We start from the raw sequence: 13193 nt of genomic DNA, 5'->3' as shown, positions 1-13193 counted from the left end.
TCGACGCACTCCCACAAATCTTCCTGGATCAGGATCATCTTGATCATGAATTTCCATGACCCGTAGTTCCCCATACCATTTAATTTTTCAATAGCAGGAACAACAGCCGCCCCCGAACTGGACGTCGCCATCACGATTTTGGGATTTCGTGCGTACAACTTTCACGATATAAAGAACAACGCACACATAACACTCCACAGACGCTTTCTTTACATTAAAGCGACTGTAACCTAACGGTATGCTACCATAATAGAGGAAACCACTTTAATTAGTAGTAAAAGTGTGTTTATTCCGTGGATGACATAATAAGAGTGAAGTAGAACAGTCAAAAGTAATTTCAAAAATACGTTGCTATACAAACAACCAGTAGGTAATATCTATGATATAGAACATGTAGTTTACATAGGTGCCCTTACCGGGATTCGAACCCGGGACCGCGGCGAAGCAGGCAGGGTCACTACCGACTGCGCCAGACCGGTGATGTATATATGCATCATCTATTTTTGACTCTAATGACAGCTTGTCAAAATTCAAATTCGTCAAGGTCATGCATTTAAGGGTTAATTCCTCTTGACCCTAATAAAATTGAAAGTCAGTATCAGATGAATCCTCAATAATGGTATTTTAATAATTTAAGTGATACTTGAGATAATTAAGTGATACTTGAAATGAAAGGTAATAATAATTAAGTAGATACTTGATAAAAGGGCAACGATGATTACCAAATTGAGTACTGTTTAATGAGGTTTACTGAATATTTTATACCCTTCTATACTTTTGCAACGAAGATCGGCCAGATTCGAACATCCATACTAATATTATAAAGGGGAAAGTGTGTGTGTTTGTTTGTTTGTCCGTCTTTCACGGCAAAACGGAGCGACGAATTGACGTGATTTTTTAAGTGGAGATAGTTGAAGGGATGGAGAGTGACATAGGCTACTATTTGTCTCTTTCTAACGCGAGCGAAGCCGCGGGCAAAAGCTAGTTATAATATAAAGTTCGAATCGCGCCTGATATTAATTAATATTATTAAGATACGAAATAAAACTATGGAAACGGATTAAATCGCGTATAATGAATTAACAATTTATCCCGATGTTCCGAATACTTTACAGCATTTTTGGTCAACGGGTGACAGGAAAAATTACAATGTGCACAAGCTACCCACATAAAAGAAATATTAACGAACCATGACACAACTCACACAACGCTCAGCGTGTGAACGCAGGTTCACAACATTTGTTGAATTGTAAATTCATTATACGCGATTTAATCCGTTTCCATAGTTTTATTTCATGAGTAACTATCGCGGTAACCGAAGACAATATTATTAAGATACGTTAAATATTAGCTCGCGATACGATAACAAAAGTGTCAATAGTGATGAACTAATGTAGTACGAAAAGCTTTCCCTTCGTATTTTTCCCGGAAACGTTCGTATTTGTCATGCTAGTTCAGACAGCGTCAGTACGTCTTGTACTGAGATTGACTGAAATAGCATGACACGTTCGTACGTTTCCGTAACATCTGTATTTTTTATGAATTGTCGTTTTTGACAGTGACATTATCGGATTCATAATATATCGTCGTCAATATTGACGTATAAAAAATCAAAAATAACTTGGATTTGTTATCTAGTTCAATATTGACGTGTCTAAGGACTATGGACAAAGTTGACACATTAGTAAAAATAATAATTTTCGAGTTAAAGTACCCCATTGAATTATATGTTATTACCTAAGGACTTGGCGTGGTGCTAGCACAGTAGCGGCGCCAGTAACACCGCTGTCCACGAATGCGAGCTAAGCATGCAATCTATGCAAGCAATCGTGAGCACGATGGAAACTCATGAACCAATCACGTTGTAGCGTCCCAAGATGCTTCAAATGAAAACGGTCAGTCTAATATTATATGAATAGCCATATCCTTACTTTGATATTTTTGATTTTTCCCCCACTAAATTATTCCGTAGCGTAACAAACTCAAGTTCACAGGTATGTTTATTTTACACGTGTATTTTTAAATACAATGAGGAATAAGGAGCGTAAAATATTAAAAGAGAGCCTTTATAATTCAAACTAAAACATTGCACGTGTAGGGGAGGGTTGCGTAAAGCGGGCAGACGCCCCAATATTCTTAATTCACAGACAAAGACATTCGGCGAATAACTATTATGCATGAAATATATTCGGACAAACAAAAATATGCCTAGAAAAATTATGCGTAACCATACTATGCCATAACAGAGACATAGATTATGCCGAAAAGAATTCTTGATAGTAAAATTATGCCAAAACAAGGGGAACCAGATAATAATGGTTTCCCCTTGTTTTGGCATAATTTTACCCTACCCGCTTTAGTCTACCTTCCCCTATACCAAAACTGGACGTCAAAAGCATAAAGCGGGCCACAGACCATCAGTTTTATCTGCACAGTTTTAACTGTACAGTCGAACTGTTCAGTTAAAACGTACGTGTGTAGGCAAATCTTTGAACTGTGCAGTTGAACTGACGATCTAACCGAAATTTCATTAGATAAAACTGTACAGTTAAAACTGTTCAGTTAAAACTGATGGTCTGTGGCAAAAAACTGTTTTGTTGTCAGTTTTGACGGATCATCATTGCAGTGAGCACGTTTTCTACGGTCTTAAGTCTTTGCAACATCAACATGCCTAATCAACGTGAATGGTTAGAAGAATTTATAGAAATATATCGTTCTGAACCTTCCTTGTGGAAAGTTAAAGCTAAAGAGTACCACGACCGTGACAAAAAAGAGGCAGCCTACAGGAGGTTATTGGTTAAACTTCGAGAGGTTGAACCTACTAGTGACAAAGCAGCGGTAGTTAAAAAAATCAATAATTTACGTTGTACTTATAATAAAGAACACAAAAAGGTGAATGCTTCAAATAAATCAGGTGTAGGCACAGAAGAAATATATGAGCCAAAACTATGGTATTACCCTCTTTTGAAATTCTTGGATGATCAACATGTACCACGACCTTCACGCTCGAATTTGGATGATGAGGTAATAAAACTAATATTACTTATATAAACATTATTTTATTTACTTAATAAAATTATTTTGCCAGGGAACTTGACCTTCATTATTAAAATAATTCATAAATTCTTGTCTAATCATTTTGGGTGTTCGGGCCGTGTTTCCTATATTCCTTTGTTGTAAAGGTTCCATGGTAGAATGATTTGTATCGTAACCTGGTGTGACATGTCCAATATCAGTCTGTTCGCGATCAAAACACTCTGGACTGATATAAGAATTTGGTAACATTTTAATTAAAAAATTGTGTAAGGCACAACATGCCATTACAATTGATTCAATTCTACTTGGATGTACATTAATATCTGTATGAAATATTCGAAATCGTGTAGCTAAAATACCAAAACAATTTTCAACAATTCGTCTTGCTCGCGAAACACGGTAGTTATAAATTTTTTTTTCTCTTGTATCCAACTCAGCCTGTCTAAAAGGTTTCATCATATCAGTCCTTAGTGGAAAAGCGTCATCAGCAACAAAGACATACGGTAACGATTTTGAGCTATTCGTCACGATTTCTTCGGCCGGAATATTCAAGTCATTCTCTTGAAGTTTTTGAAAGAATGTTGTATTTTGTAAAACTCCACCGTCTGATATTCGTCCGTTGGTTCCAAAATCACATAAAATGAACTGATATTGAGCGTCAACTATAGCCATTAAGACCATACTGTGTTTTTTCTTATAATTGAAATATGTCGACCCACTTCCTCGTGGTGGATTTATTGTTACATGCTTCCCGTCCATCGCCCCAAGCAGATGCGGAAAATTCCATCTTTGTTCAAATAGTGCAGCTATTCTTTTCCATTCTTCTTGTGATCGAGGAAACTGAAACAAATACAATATTACAGGTTAATTCACCAGAGTCAGCTCCATTGTCAGTTGAAGAATCAGTAAAGGAAGCACAAGACTTTGAAGACTCAAGTGTTGTAGGTGTTCAGCAAACACCTACAACAGAGTCTACAACGTCCTCCTCCTCAACCTCAAGGAAACGAAAATCTGAAGCGGACCTCACAAAAGACGTTTTGATATCTGTCAGAGATCATTTCAAACTTCCGGCTCCATCTCCACCACCACCGAAGCAACCCGACGACCGTTATGATATTTTTGGCAAATCTGTTGCATTTAAACTAAGAGATCTAAATAAAACTCAACGAATCCTCGCAGAAAAAATTATTAATGAGACTCTCACAGAAGCTGAATTGGGTCAGTTAACAACATCACATACAGTAATGGCCCCTTTTCCTAATTCTCCCTTTCATCAAAGATCTTCATCCAGCCAATTCAATCACAGTACTTCACCTTACTCAAATCAACCAAGTCCTCAAAGTCAGCGCTCAATTTATGAACAAACACAGGCTCAACCTCAAGTTGTTTATTTGTCTATACCTGAGAGTCCGGGATCATCGGGTAATAATAATGTTGCACCAACTCAACAGCATGCAACTCAACAACAAATGATTCAGTCGCAACCAAGTTCTACTTCAACAGTTGCCGACTTTTTATCTAACTATGATGCTTATTAACTTCTTTTATTTCTAGTTATGTTCAGTCTGATTTTTTTAAATACTTATAAGTTACATATAATTATTAAAATACTCTAAAAATAAAATGCATTTTATTTCTTACGTACCTTTAAGTAATCCTTGCGTAAAACACTATATATCGCTTCACACGTTTCTGGTATAATACTGGAAAGTGACTGGGGGGATATTATTGTTGAAAATTTAAGGTCTTCGTAGCTTCTACCTGTTGCTAAAAATCGAAGCGTTGCTGTTAATCTTTCATGTGGTGAAATAGCACTTCTCATCACTGTATCTTGTTTCATTATTCTTGGTGTAACTAAATCGAGCAAAAGCAAATAAGTTTCTTCATCCATTCTTAAATAGTTACGATAATCTTTTGGAGTAATTCTGATCTCCTTTAGTAAATTGTTATGCGTATATTGCTTTCTCTGTAATAACCAATGTTTACACCACATTCTTTTCCTTCTTTGTCTTTTTTTTTGTAAAATACACAATAATCCAATAATTGCCACAGCGTCATCCATGATTCCGTCGAACGTCTTTACTTCAAGCGAAAAGGATAAATAATAAAAAAACTTTCAGTGTGTAGTCACAAGGGATATCAGTTTTAACTGAACAGTTAGACTGTACAGTTAAAACTGTGCAGATAAAACTGATGGTCTGTGGCCCGCTTAATATAAATAATATATACAGGGTGTAACATTAATGCTGGTGATCCATTTAAGAGCATAACCGGTATCGAATAGCGGTTACGAATACCACTTCCTTTTTTTAAAATAAACACCATGAAAATTAAAGGTACTATAGAAGGTAATATATAAGCCGTAGGATTTGTCTTCGGCAATTATGTTACATAGTGTATTATATTCCCTTGAACGTGTTTTGAAAGATATTTGAGGCAGGAAGGTTTTAAGTGTTGTAACATTACGATGTTTTAGACTGTGTACAGTGTGTAGGCCTTATACGGGCGATAAATTAAACTAGACATTGGATTTATTAGTGTTATCATTAATTTGTTTAAGTTAATTTTCACTAAATAATTATTTTTAGATTTTTTTTCTTAGCTGCAATAATTTTATGTCCCTGGGCGGCAATGACTGCTTCTCATCGGGCGGCACACCTGCTCGTTTGCTGCCTATATAATTACAAAATGTCAGAATTTTCGTTTTCTTACAACACTTTATTTGCCAAAAGTGGCTGTGAACCTTGAGTAGTTTCTGTATGTGCTCTGCGTACCTTTTTATGGGATACAGGCGCATTTTTATATAGGTGTAAAAAAGCAATGTACTGTAAATATGGTTGCGATGACAGTTCGTAACAACTGTCAAAGTCGAGGGTTTATCGCCTAATCACCGTTAATACATTCTCCCATATTACATTTACACACTGTTTATGTGACGCTTTGTGATTACCTATATTAGTTTAAAGGTAAGATAAACGTCAATGCCTTTGACGAGGGTGAGGAATGCTGAATTATTAAAGTTTGTATTATCTGTGGTATAAATATTTACCTTTCTATTGGTATCAGGGTCGATATAATTGTTGGTTCAAGGTCATGAAGAAAATTATGAACACTCAAGGGCCTAAGACATTCCTGTCATAGGTAAAACACAATCTCAGTATAAAATGTGACACGCTCGGGCCCTATACAAATTGATTAACTTATTTCTTCCATATTTTTAAATTAAAGGAAAAATGGAAAAATTCACACCTCCGGCAGGACTCAAACCTGCGACCTTTGGCCTTGCCGGGGCCATCGCGCTTCCAACTGCGCCACGGAGGCCTGCTGGATGTGTGAATGTGTGGAAAAAAAAAACAAATTTATTTCTTCCATTTGTGGCTAAACATGCTACTCAATAATAATAATGTACCACCATGATGTATACCATGTTTATCGCAAAGTCATTCATTTATTCATTATATACAATATATACTGGCCTTAACGTCTATTTCGGACGATTATAGTGCAATGTCCGAGAGACGTCGCTTTTGATGGCTAAACAGGCCCCGTAGCCGAATGGCATTTCTGCGAAGCGAATTTTTTTCGTGATTCCAGCATTGGGTCCTTTTTGCATACATTTCGGCCGTCATGATGCCGCTTATTTCTATGGACCAGCCAAATTGTTTTCGTGATTCCAGCATTGGTTCCACTATGCATACATTTCGACCGTCATGATGCCGCTTATTTCTATGGAACAGCCAAATTTTTTTCGTGATTCCAGCATTGGTTCCAAAGTAAAAGTTGTCCATTATGACATCAAAAGTCACTACGCAAAGTTGGACAGTCATTTTTATTTCACTCTGTATACTTAGTTCTGTGGACCTGTTCTCTTACAATTTTTGCCTTAATTCTCTATTACTGAACAAGGCAATTAGTAAAGTCAAGTTAAAAATTGTAAACTTTTGGTAAGCCTAAGCACGTTTTGTCATTATCCGATCCGATATCGGATCGGATAACGTGAAAACGCACTAAACGTTAATACCAATTGGCCCTGCACCCAACTCACTTACCATTGTACTTGACTTATTTCAAGAGTTCGACTTCATTGTCGATTTATAAATGTTAATTAATAATTATTTCCCTCTGACGCTTATGCCGGCAAAACTCGAATTATTAATGATGAAAGTTTCTCAAGATGTTCTCATCAGCAGAGTCCGTACCGTGAGATGTCGACGTTTTAGTACACGTTACTTGATAGCGAAATCGTTACCGAAAATAACATTCAAATTGTGAGTGTGTTTAGTAAAACGTCCCACTTTGTCGGTTACCATTAAGGCGAGATTTACTAGTAGGTATCTTTATATGAATAAACTGACAAAGCGGCTTTATAGCAATCGTTTGTACCAGAGAACCTCCCCGCCACCCGATTGGCGTGAGTTTGGGTTCTTTGGACAAAAGGGCGCTGGTTCTGTCCGGAAATCGGCACCTTAGGAAGATTGCACCCGTTTTCGGGATGCGAACAAATGGGGAGAACTTAAAAGAAAAATATATAAATAAAAGCCCTACACTCACCCGCGCTTTGACGTATAGGCCTTTGCCGCACTTTTGGTTTTAATTAAATCCACGGTTTTTCCGCTCGCCGTTTTATTTCTTATTTCTTTATTTCTTTCCGCAGTTCACCACCGCCGTGAACGTCACCGATTTTCTTTCTTCATCTTCTGACATATTCTTTTTCTTCTTTCATGTCATATTGTTTAAATCTTGTTCTAAAGATAACGCCTTTTGCGCATGCCCGTAATTTCCCCATACGAGATAAATATATATGATAAAATGATGTGAGAGCGAGACATGATAAATGTAAACAATTTAGGATGCGTTCCGAAACTACTTATGGTATTAAAAACTAAACATTCCCCCGCCCGAGAAAGGCTAAAGCCTTTATCAACAATAAACAAAGAAAATAAAACACTAAATTAAAACAATTTGGTACCGCTAACTCCGCTTAGTCGTCCAAAGGAAGCCTACAAATTTTAACAACAGGCCGCGTGAGGCTACCTGTAGAAGTTTTGAGACGTACTACCCTAACAACACCGTCTTTGCCGGGTAGCAGTTCTTCTATCCTTCCTAACTTCCATTTTAGAGGAGGTAAATTCTCCTCCTTTATCAGGACAAGATCACCCAGCTGAGGCGGATCAGTTGGAGATGTCCATTTTCTACGCATTTGAAGAGAATGGAGGTATTGTTCACTCCATTTTCTCCACAACCGTTGAGACATAGCTTGTATTAAGTTAAACCGATTCAACCGTGAGTTCGGAATGTCCTCGAAATTGTACTCCGGAACCGAAAGCAAAGGTCTTCCAATAAGTAGATGAGCAGGCGTCAAAACCTCCAATTCATTAGGATCTTGGGTCAATGGGCATAGAGGACGACAATTAAGGACTGCCTCCACCCTGGTAAATACCGTTACCAATTCGTCAAACGTTAAAACCTGTTCACCTATGACGCGCCGCAATAGTGTCTTAGCCGACTTTACGGTCGCCTCAAAAAGACCACCGAAATGTGGCGCCGCTGGCGAATTAAACCGCCACGTTATAGACTGTTTGGCCGCGCCGTCGCTAAGCCCTTGTTGTGCTTCCTCAGAAGCCAAATATTTCCGCACATCATCCAAGTATCTGTTGGCACCTGTATAATTGGTTCCGCAATCTGAACGTATCACACTCGGCATTCCGCGTCGAGATGTGAACCGTGTCAAAGCCGCAAGAAACCCTTCTGTCGAAAGGTCAGTGACACACTCCAAATGAACCCCTTTGGATGCAGAACAGATAAATACGCAAAGATACGCCTTCAGAATTTTTGCGTTCCGCAAACGAGACTGCTTAATGCTGAATGGACCAGCAAAGTCAGTTTGAACTGTGTGAAACACACCAGTTGAATTAACTCGATCCCATGGCAGCGCTGACATAATCGGCGCTGTTGGTCTGGCTTTGGTTTTAAAACATTTCATACACTTGAAAATTCGTGTACGAGTCACTTGTCCCGCAGAAATAATCCAAAATTGCCGCTGTAATACCGACATCAAAACCGTTGCCCCCGCGTGGCAATAGGTCACATGAAAATGATCCACGATCAAAACCGTTAGAGCATGTGATTTTGGTAAAATCACCGGATGCTTTCGTGGAAAAGACAAACTTGAATGCTCCAGACGACCTCCAACGCGCAATAAACCGTCATCCGCAATAAACGGCAAAAGCCGACGTAGCCGCTTGGAACATTGTTTATTCTGGTCTAAGCAGTGGATATCATCCGCAAACTCCTCCTGCTGAACCAATTTGATTAACCGCTGCAAAGCGAACCGTCGCTCTGGGACTGATAATACCCCCCTAAGTTTCTCGGACAAAGGCCTGGCATTGTTGACAAACCGGAAACAATATGCTACGACCGTCAATAGCATATTTAAACAACTAAACCGCGTAAAAATATTATCTTTGTCAACAATCCCGACCAGGGCCTGAACATTTACCTTCACTTTCCGCAATCCAGGTAATGGATCTTCCGCTTTGTCCATTATATTCCTGGGCCAGGTCTCCGCATCACCTGATAACCAAGGAGGTCCCCACCATAAAGGATGCTCCAATAGTACTGACGCGCGACAACCGCGACTCGCGACATCAGCAGGGTTCATTTCTGAAGGTAAGTGTCTCCAGGCTATGTTTAAACCGCAATTTAGAATCTGAGAAACTCGATTTCCCTCAAAAGTCTGCAACAAATGTGGCGATGTCTTCAACCACGAGAGAACGATAGTGCTGTCACACCATCCGAAGATTCCGTCTATCGTCAGGTCATCACTGATTGCAGCAACAACGTATTTCAAAAGTCTGACTAGCAACGCCGCACCGCTTAATTCAAGTTTCGGTATAGTTAGTTTCGATTTAACCGGCGAGACTCGCGATTTTGCCATCATCAAACTAACCTTGACCCTTCCGTCATGTCCCACAGTCCTCAGATAAACCGCTGCACCATACCCAAGTTCTGATGCATCTGAGAAACCATGCAGAGAACACGATTTGACGTCTAATAAGACAAAGCGTTCCAACCGCAGATTTGAAATAAGAGGCATATCTTTTAAAATGCCTTGCCATTCCGCAACTACGTCATCAGGAGCTTTCGCATCCCATGACATATTTTTCAGCCAGAGTTGCTGCATGAGGACCTTGCCCTGAAAGATTACTGGGCAGATCCACCCCAAAGGATCAAATGCCCTAGCTAAAGTTGACAAGATTGACCGTTTAGTACATCCGCTAGTGTCATCCAGCTTCGTACGATATGAGAAACAGTCACTGCTAGAATCCCATTGAACGCCTAGGATTTTATAGAAACTAGGCCCATCCGCATTGTCAAATATTTTGCGAGGTTTTTCTAAATGCTCCTCTGCTATGTCCTGTAAGACTTCCTTACTGCTTGACGTCCATTTACTAAGCTCAAAACCGCCAGAGCGTAGTAAATCCGTCAGTTCCTGCTTCAACTTGCTTGCGTCTTCTATGGAATCGGCTCCACCTAAAATGTCATCCATATACACCGAAGACCGCAGAAGTTGTGCCGCAGCAGGAAACTGCATCTCTTCGTCATCTGCCAACTGCCTTAGCGTCCGAATCGCAAGGTATGGGCTTGACTTCATTCCGTATGTTACGGTATTTAGCCGATACACACGCAAAGGTAAGTCTGGGGACTCCCGCCAGAAAATGAGCTGGAAACGCCGATCCTCCTCAGCAATCAAAATCTGTCTAAACATCATCCTGATGTCCGTTGTAAACACGTAACGATGTAGCCTAAACCTACATATAATTTCCGCGATATCCCGCTGTAGTTTTGGACCCGCATGCAAACAATCATTTAGCGCAACACCATTAGTAGATGCGCAACTAGCGTCAAAAACTACGCGAATCTTATCACAATCCTTTTTAAAAATTCCATGATGAGGTATAATGTAACTACCACTGGCGTAGTCGTTTGGTTCCCCTTCACACAGTGACATGTGTCCTGTTTCGGCGTACTCCCGCATAAACTCCGTGTATTTCTCCCTGAAGACCTCGTTGCCTTTTGCAAGGAGCCGCCTCTCCATGGCTAAAAACCGCTTCATAGCTATGGGTACAGTGTTACCGAGTTCAGGGGCGTCCGATATAAAAGGCAACCGTGCTGAGTATCTACCCTCTTCAGTCCGTGAATGGGTATCTCTAAAAATGGTCTCGCATTCAAGATCTTTAGGGTTTTCCGCCTTAAACGGGATGTCTTCAACCTCCCAGAACCGTTCTAAGATCCGATCTGTGCTTGTGCTACAGAAAAAGGCCTGAGACGCACAAGGAACTCGAAGGGAAACTCCAATATTGACAGGACCTGACAAAACGTGTCCGAACACCGTTTTTGTCACCCGTGGAATGTTATCATGGATTTTGATGCGTCCGCTGAGTACAATGTCACAAAGTAAATCCTCACCTAATAAAATATCAATCTCTCGACTCACAAAGAACTGTTCATCCGCAAGATCCAGTCCCCGATAATTATCCGCCAACTGAGCCGGCAACGAATATCCAGGCAGGTTATAACTGATTTTATTTAAGACATTAGCCGTGGTCACCAGCACTGGCTGATCCGTCAGCCTAGGTGTCATGGTCAGATTAACTGCTCCCCTACAACCGGTTATAGGAGTACAGCCCAGTCCTGTGATTGGGTCGTCAGGCTTAAACCGCTCTAAGCCTAACCTCTGCACACAAGACTCCGATATGAATGTGCTCTCGCTCCCTCCGTCCAGTAAGGCCCGCGCCTCCTGGTAGCGTCCGCTGCTATCCAGAACTCTTATTATTGCCGTCGCAAGTAACACCTTTGGTTTCTTTGCCTGTGATGCCATCAATCCAGAGACTCCAGGAACCGCACCTTCTGGATTGCCGCTGGTTAAGGGCGCACTGACAACAGGAACACTTGAAGAGGACGAGGCAGCATTGTGAGATTTCCCATTTGTAGCCACGTTTGACGTCAAACGTTGTTCACGATCTGAACCACTTGCCGGAATATCAAAATGCAATAAATAATGGTGTTTAGCCGAATTACACTTGTAACAATTCTTGTTATAAGTGCATTTATCAATGTTGTGACCGTTCAAACACTTGAAGCACAATCTAAGTGAAACGACCTGACGCTTCCTAGCTGCAGGCTTCATCTCCAGGAATTTCTCACACTTCGCAATAAAGTGTCCGCTTTTTCCGCATAACCGACACGACGACGCCGACGCCGAACCCGCACCTTGAAATGCCGCATGAGCCTTTACCGCCTGGCTCTGCCCACCACCAATACGCCTTCCCGCCGACGTACTGGCCTGTGGTTCCGCACTGGATTCCAAAATCCGTATTTCAGTTTCCAAAAACTTAATGAGGTCCGCGAATGTGGGTAATTCTTTATCGGCGTGCTTGTCTTCAAAGTGTTTTTTCAAGTTACCGTCTAACTTTTGGAAGTTGATGTAGAATAGCAAATAACACCACGAATCCACCGGAAATTCCATCTTTTCCAACGCTTTTGTGTTTTCAATTAATGTGTTCAAAAACATTTTTAAACCAGTTACCCCCTTAGAAGTTACATGAGGTGCACTCAATAAGTTGTGCAACAAACGATCCGCTAACAACCTTTTGTTGTTATACCGCGCATTCAATAAATCAATCGCGACCGAAAAATTATCTCCTGTGACTGATAGATGCTGAGTCAAAGTCTTTGGTTCGCCTAAAAGCGACCCCGCTAAATAATACATCTTCTCAGTATCCGATAAGGTGGCATCATTGCCCACCAACGACTGGAATAATTCCATAAAAGGAACAAACTCTTCCACCTGTCCCGCAAAGGTAGGAAGTTTCACTTTAGGGAGAACTGCCCTATTCCGCGCGCTCTTAGGATTGTCATTATTGTTACCGCTGCTACAGCTATTATCCGCATTAGCTGAAGCGTTTAAATTTGTCAACCCTAAATGCCGTTGTTTAATAAAATAGTATTTTTTGTTATACGCGTCATACTCCTGAAGATGACTTTCCAAATCAAAGCTCTCTATATCCGCAGCAGAGAGCTGAAGTTCATAAAACATTTCCGTAAATGTCTCATAAACCTTTTCTAAGTCTTGAAACCGCACTATGAAATCACTT

The 13193-nt window shown here is 40.3% G+C and overlaps 2 protein-coding genes across 2 annotated transcripts; one reads left to right on the top strand and one right to left on the bottom strand.

Moving 5' to 3' along the window:
* The first annotated feature begins 2410 nt into the window (after window positions 1-2410).
* Window positions 2411-4665, top strand: LOC125238335. The gene is made up of 2 exons (XM_048145635.1): window positions 2411-3024; window positions 3900-4665. Exons 1-2 carry the CDS (start codon window positions 2668-2670, stop codon window positions 4572-4574), a joined length of 1032 nt encoding a protein of 343 aa, XP_048001592.1. The 5' UTR covers window positions 2411-2667; the 3' UTR covers window positions 4575-4665.
* A 3352-nt stretch (window positions 4666-8017) lies between these two features.
* LOC125238208 lies at window positions 8018-12565 on the bottom strand. The gene is made up of 2 exons (XM_048145481.1): window positions 11008-12565; window positions 8018-8697 (listed from the first exon to the last, which is right to left on the bottom strand). The coding sequence occupies exons 1-2, from the start codon at window positions 12563-12565 to the stop codon at window positions 8018-8020; spliced, it is 2238 nt and encodes a 745-aa protein (XP_048001438.1).
* Between the last annotated feature and the right edge of the window lie 628 nt (window positions 12566-13193).

This window comes from Leguminivora glycinivorella, chromosome 23, assembly GCF_023078275.1.
Source record: "Leguminivora glycinivorella isolate SPB_JAAS2020 chromosome 23, LegGlyc_1.1, whole genome shotgun sequence".
Taxonomy (NCBI): domain Eukaryota; kingdom Metazoa; phylum Arthropoda; class Insecta; order Lepidoptera; family Tortricidae; genus Leguminivora; species Leguminivora glycinivorella.
The sequence above is the reverse complement of the archived record's forward strand: the minus strand, read 5'-3'. Positions and strand labels throughout refer to the sequence as shown.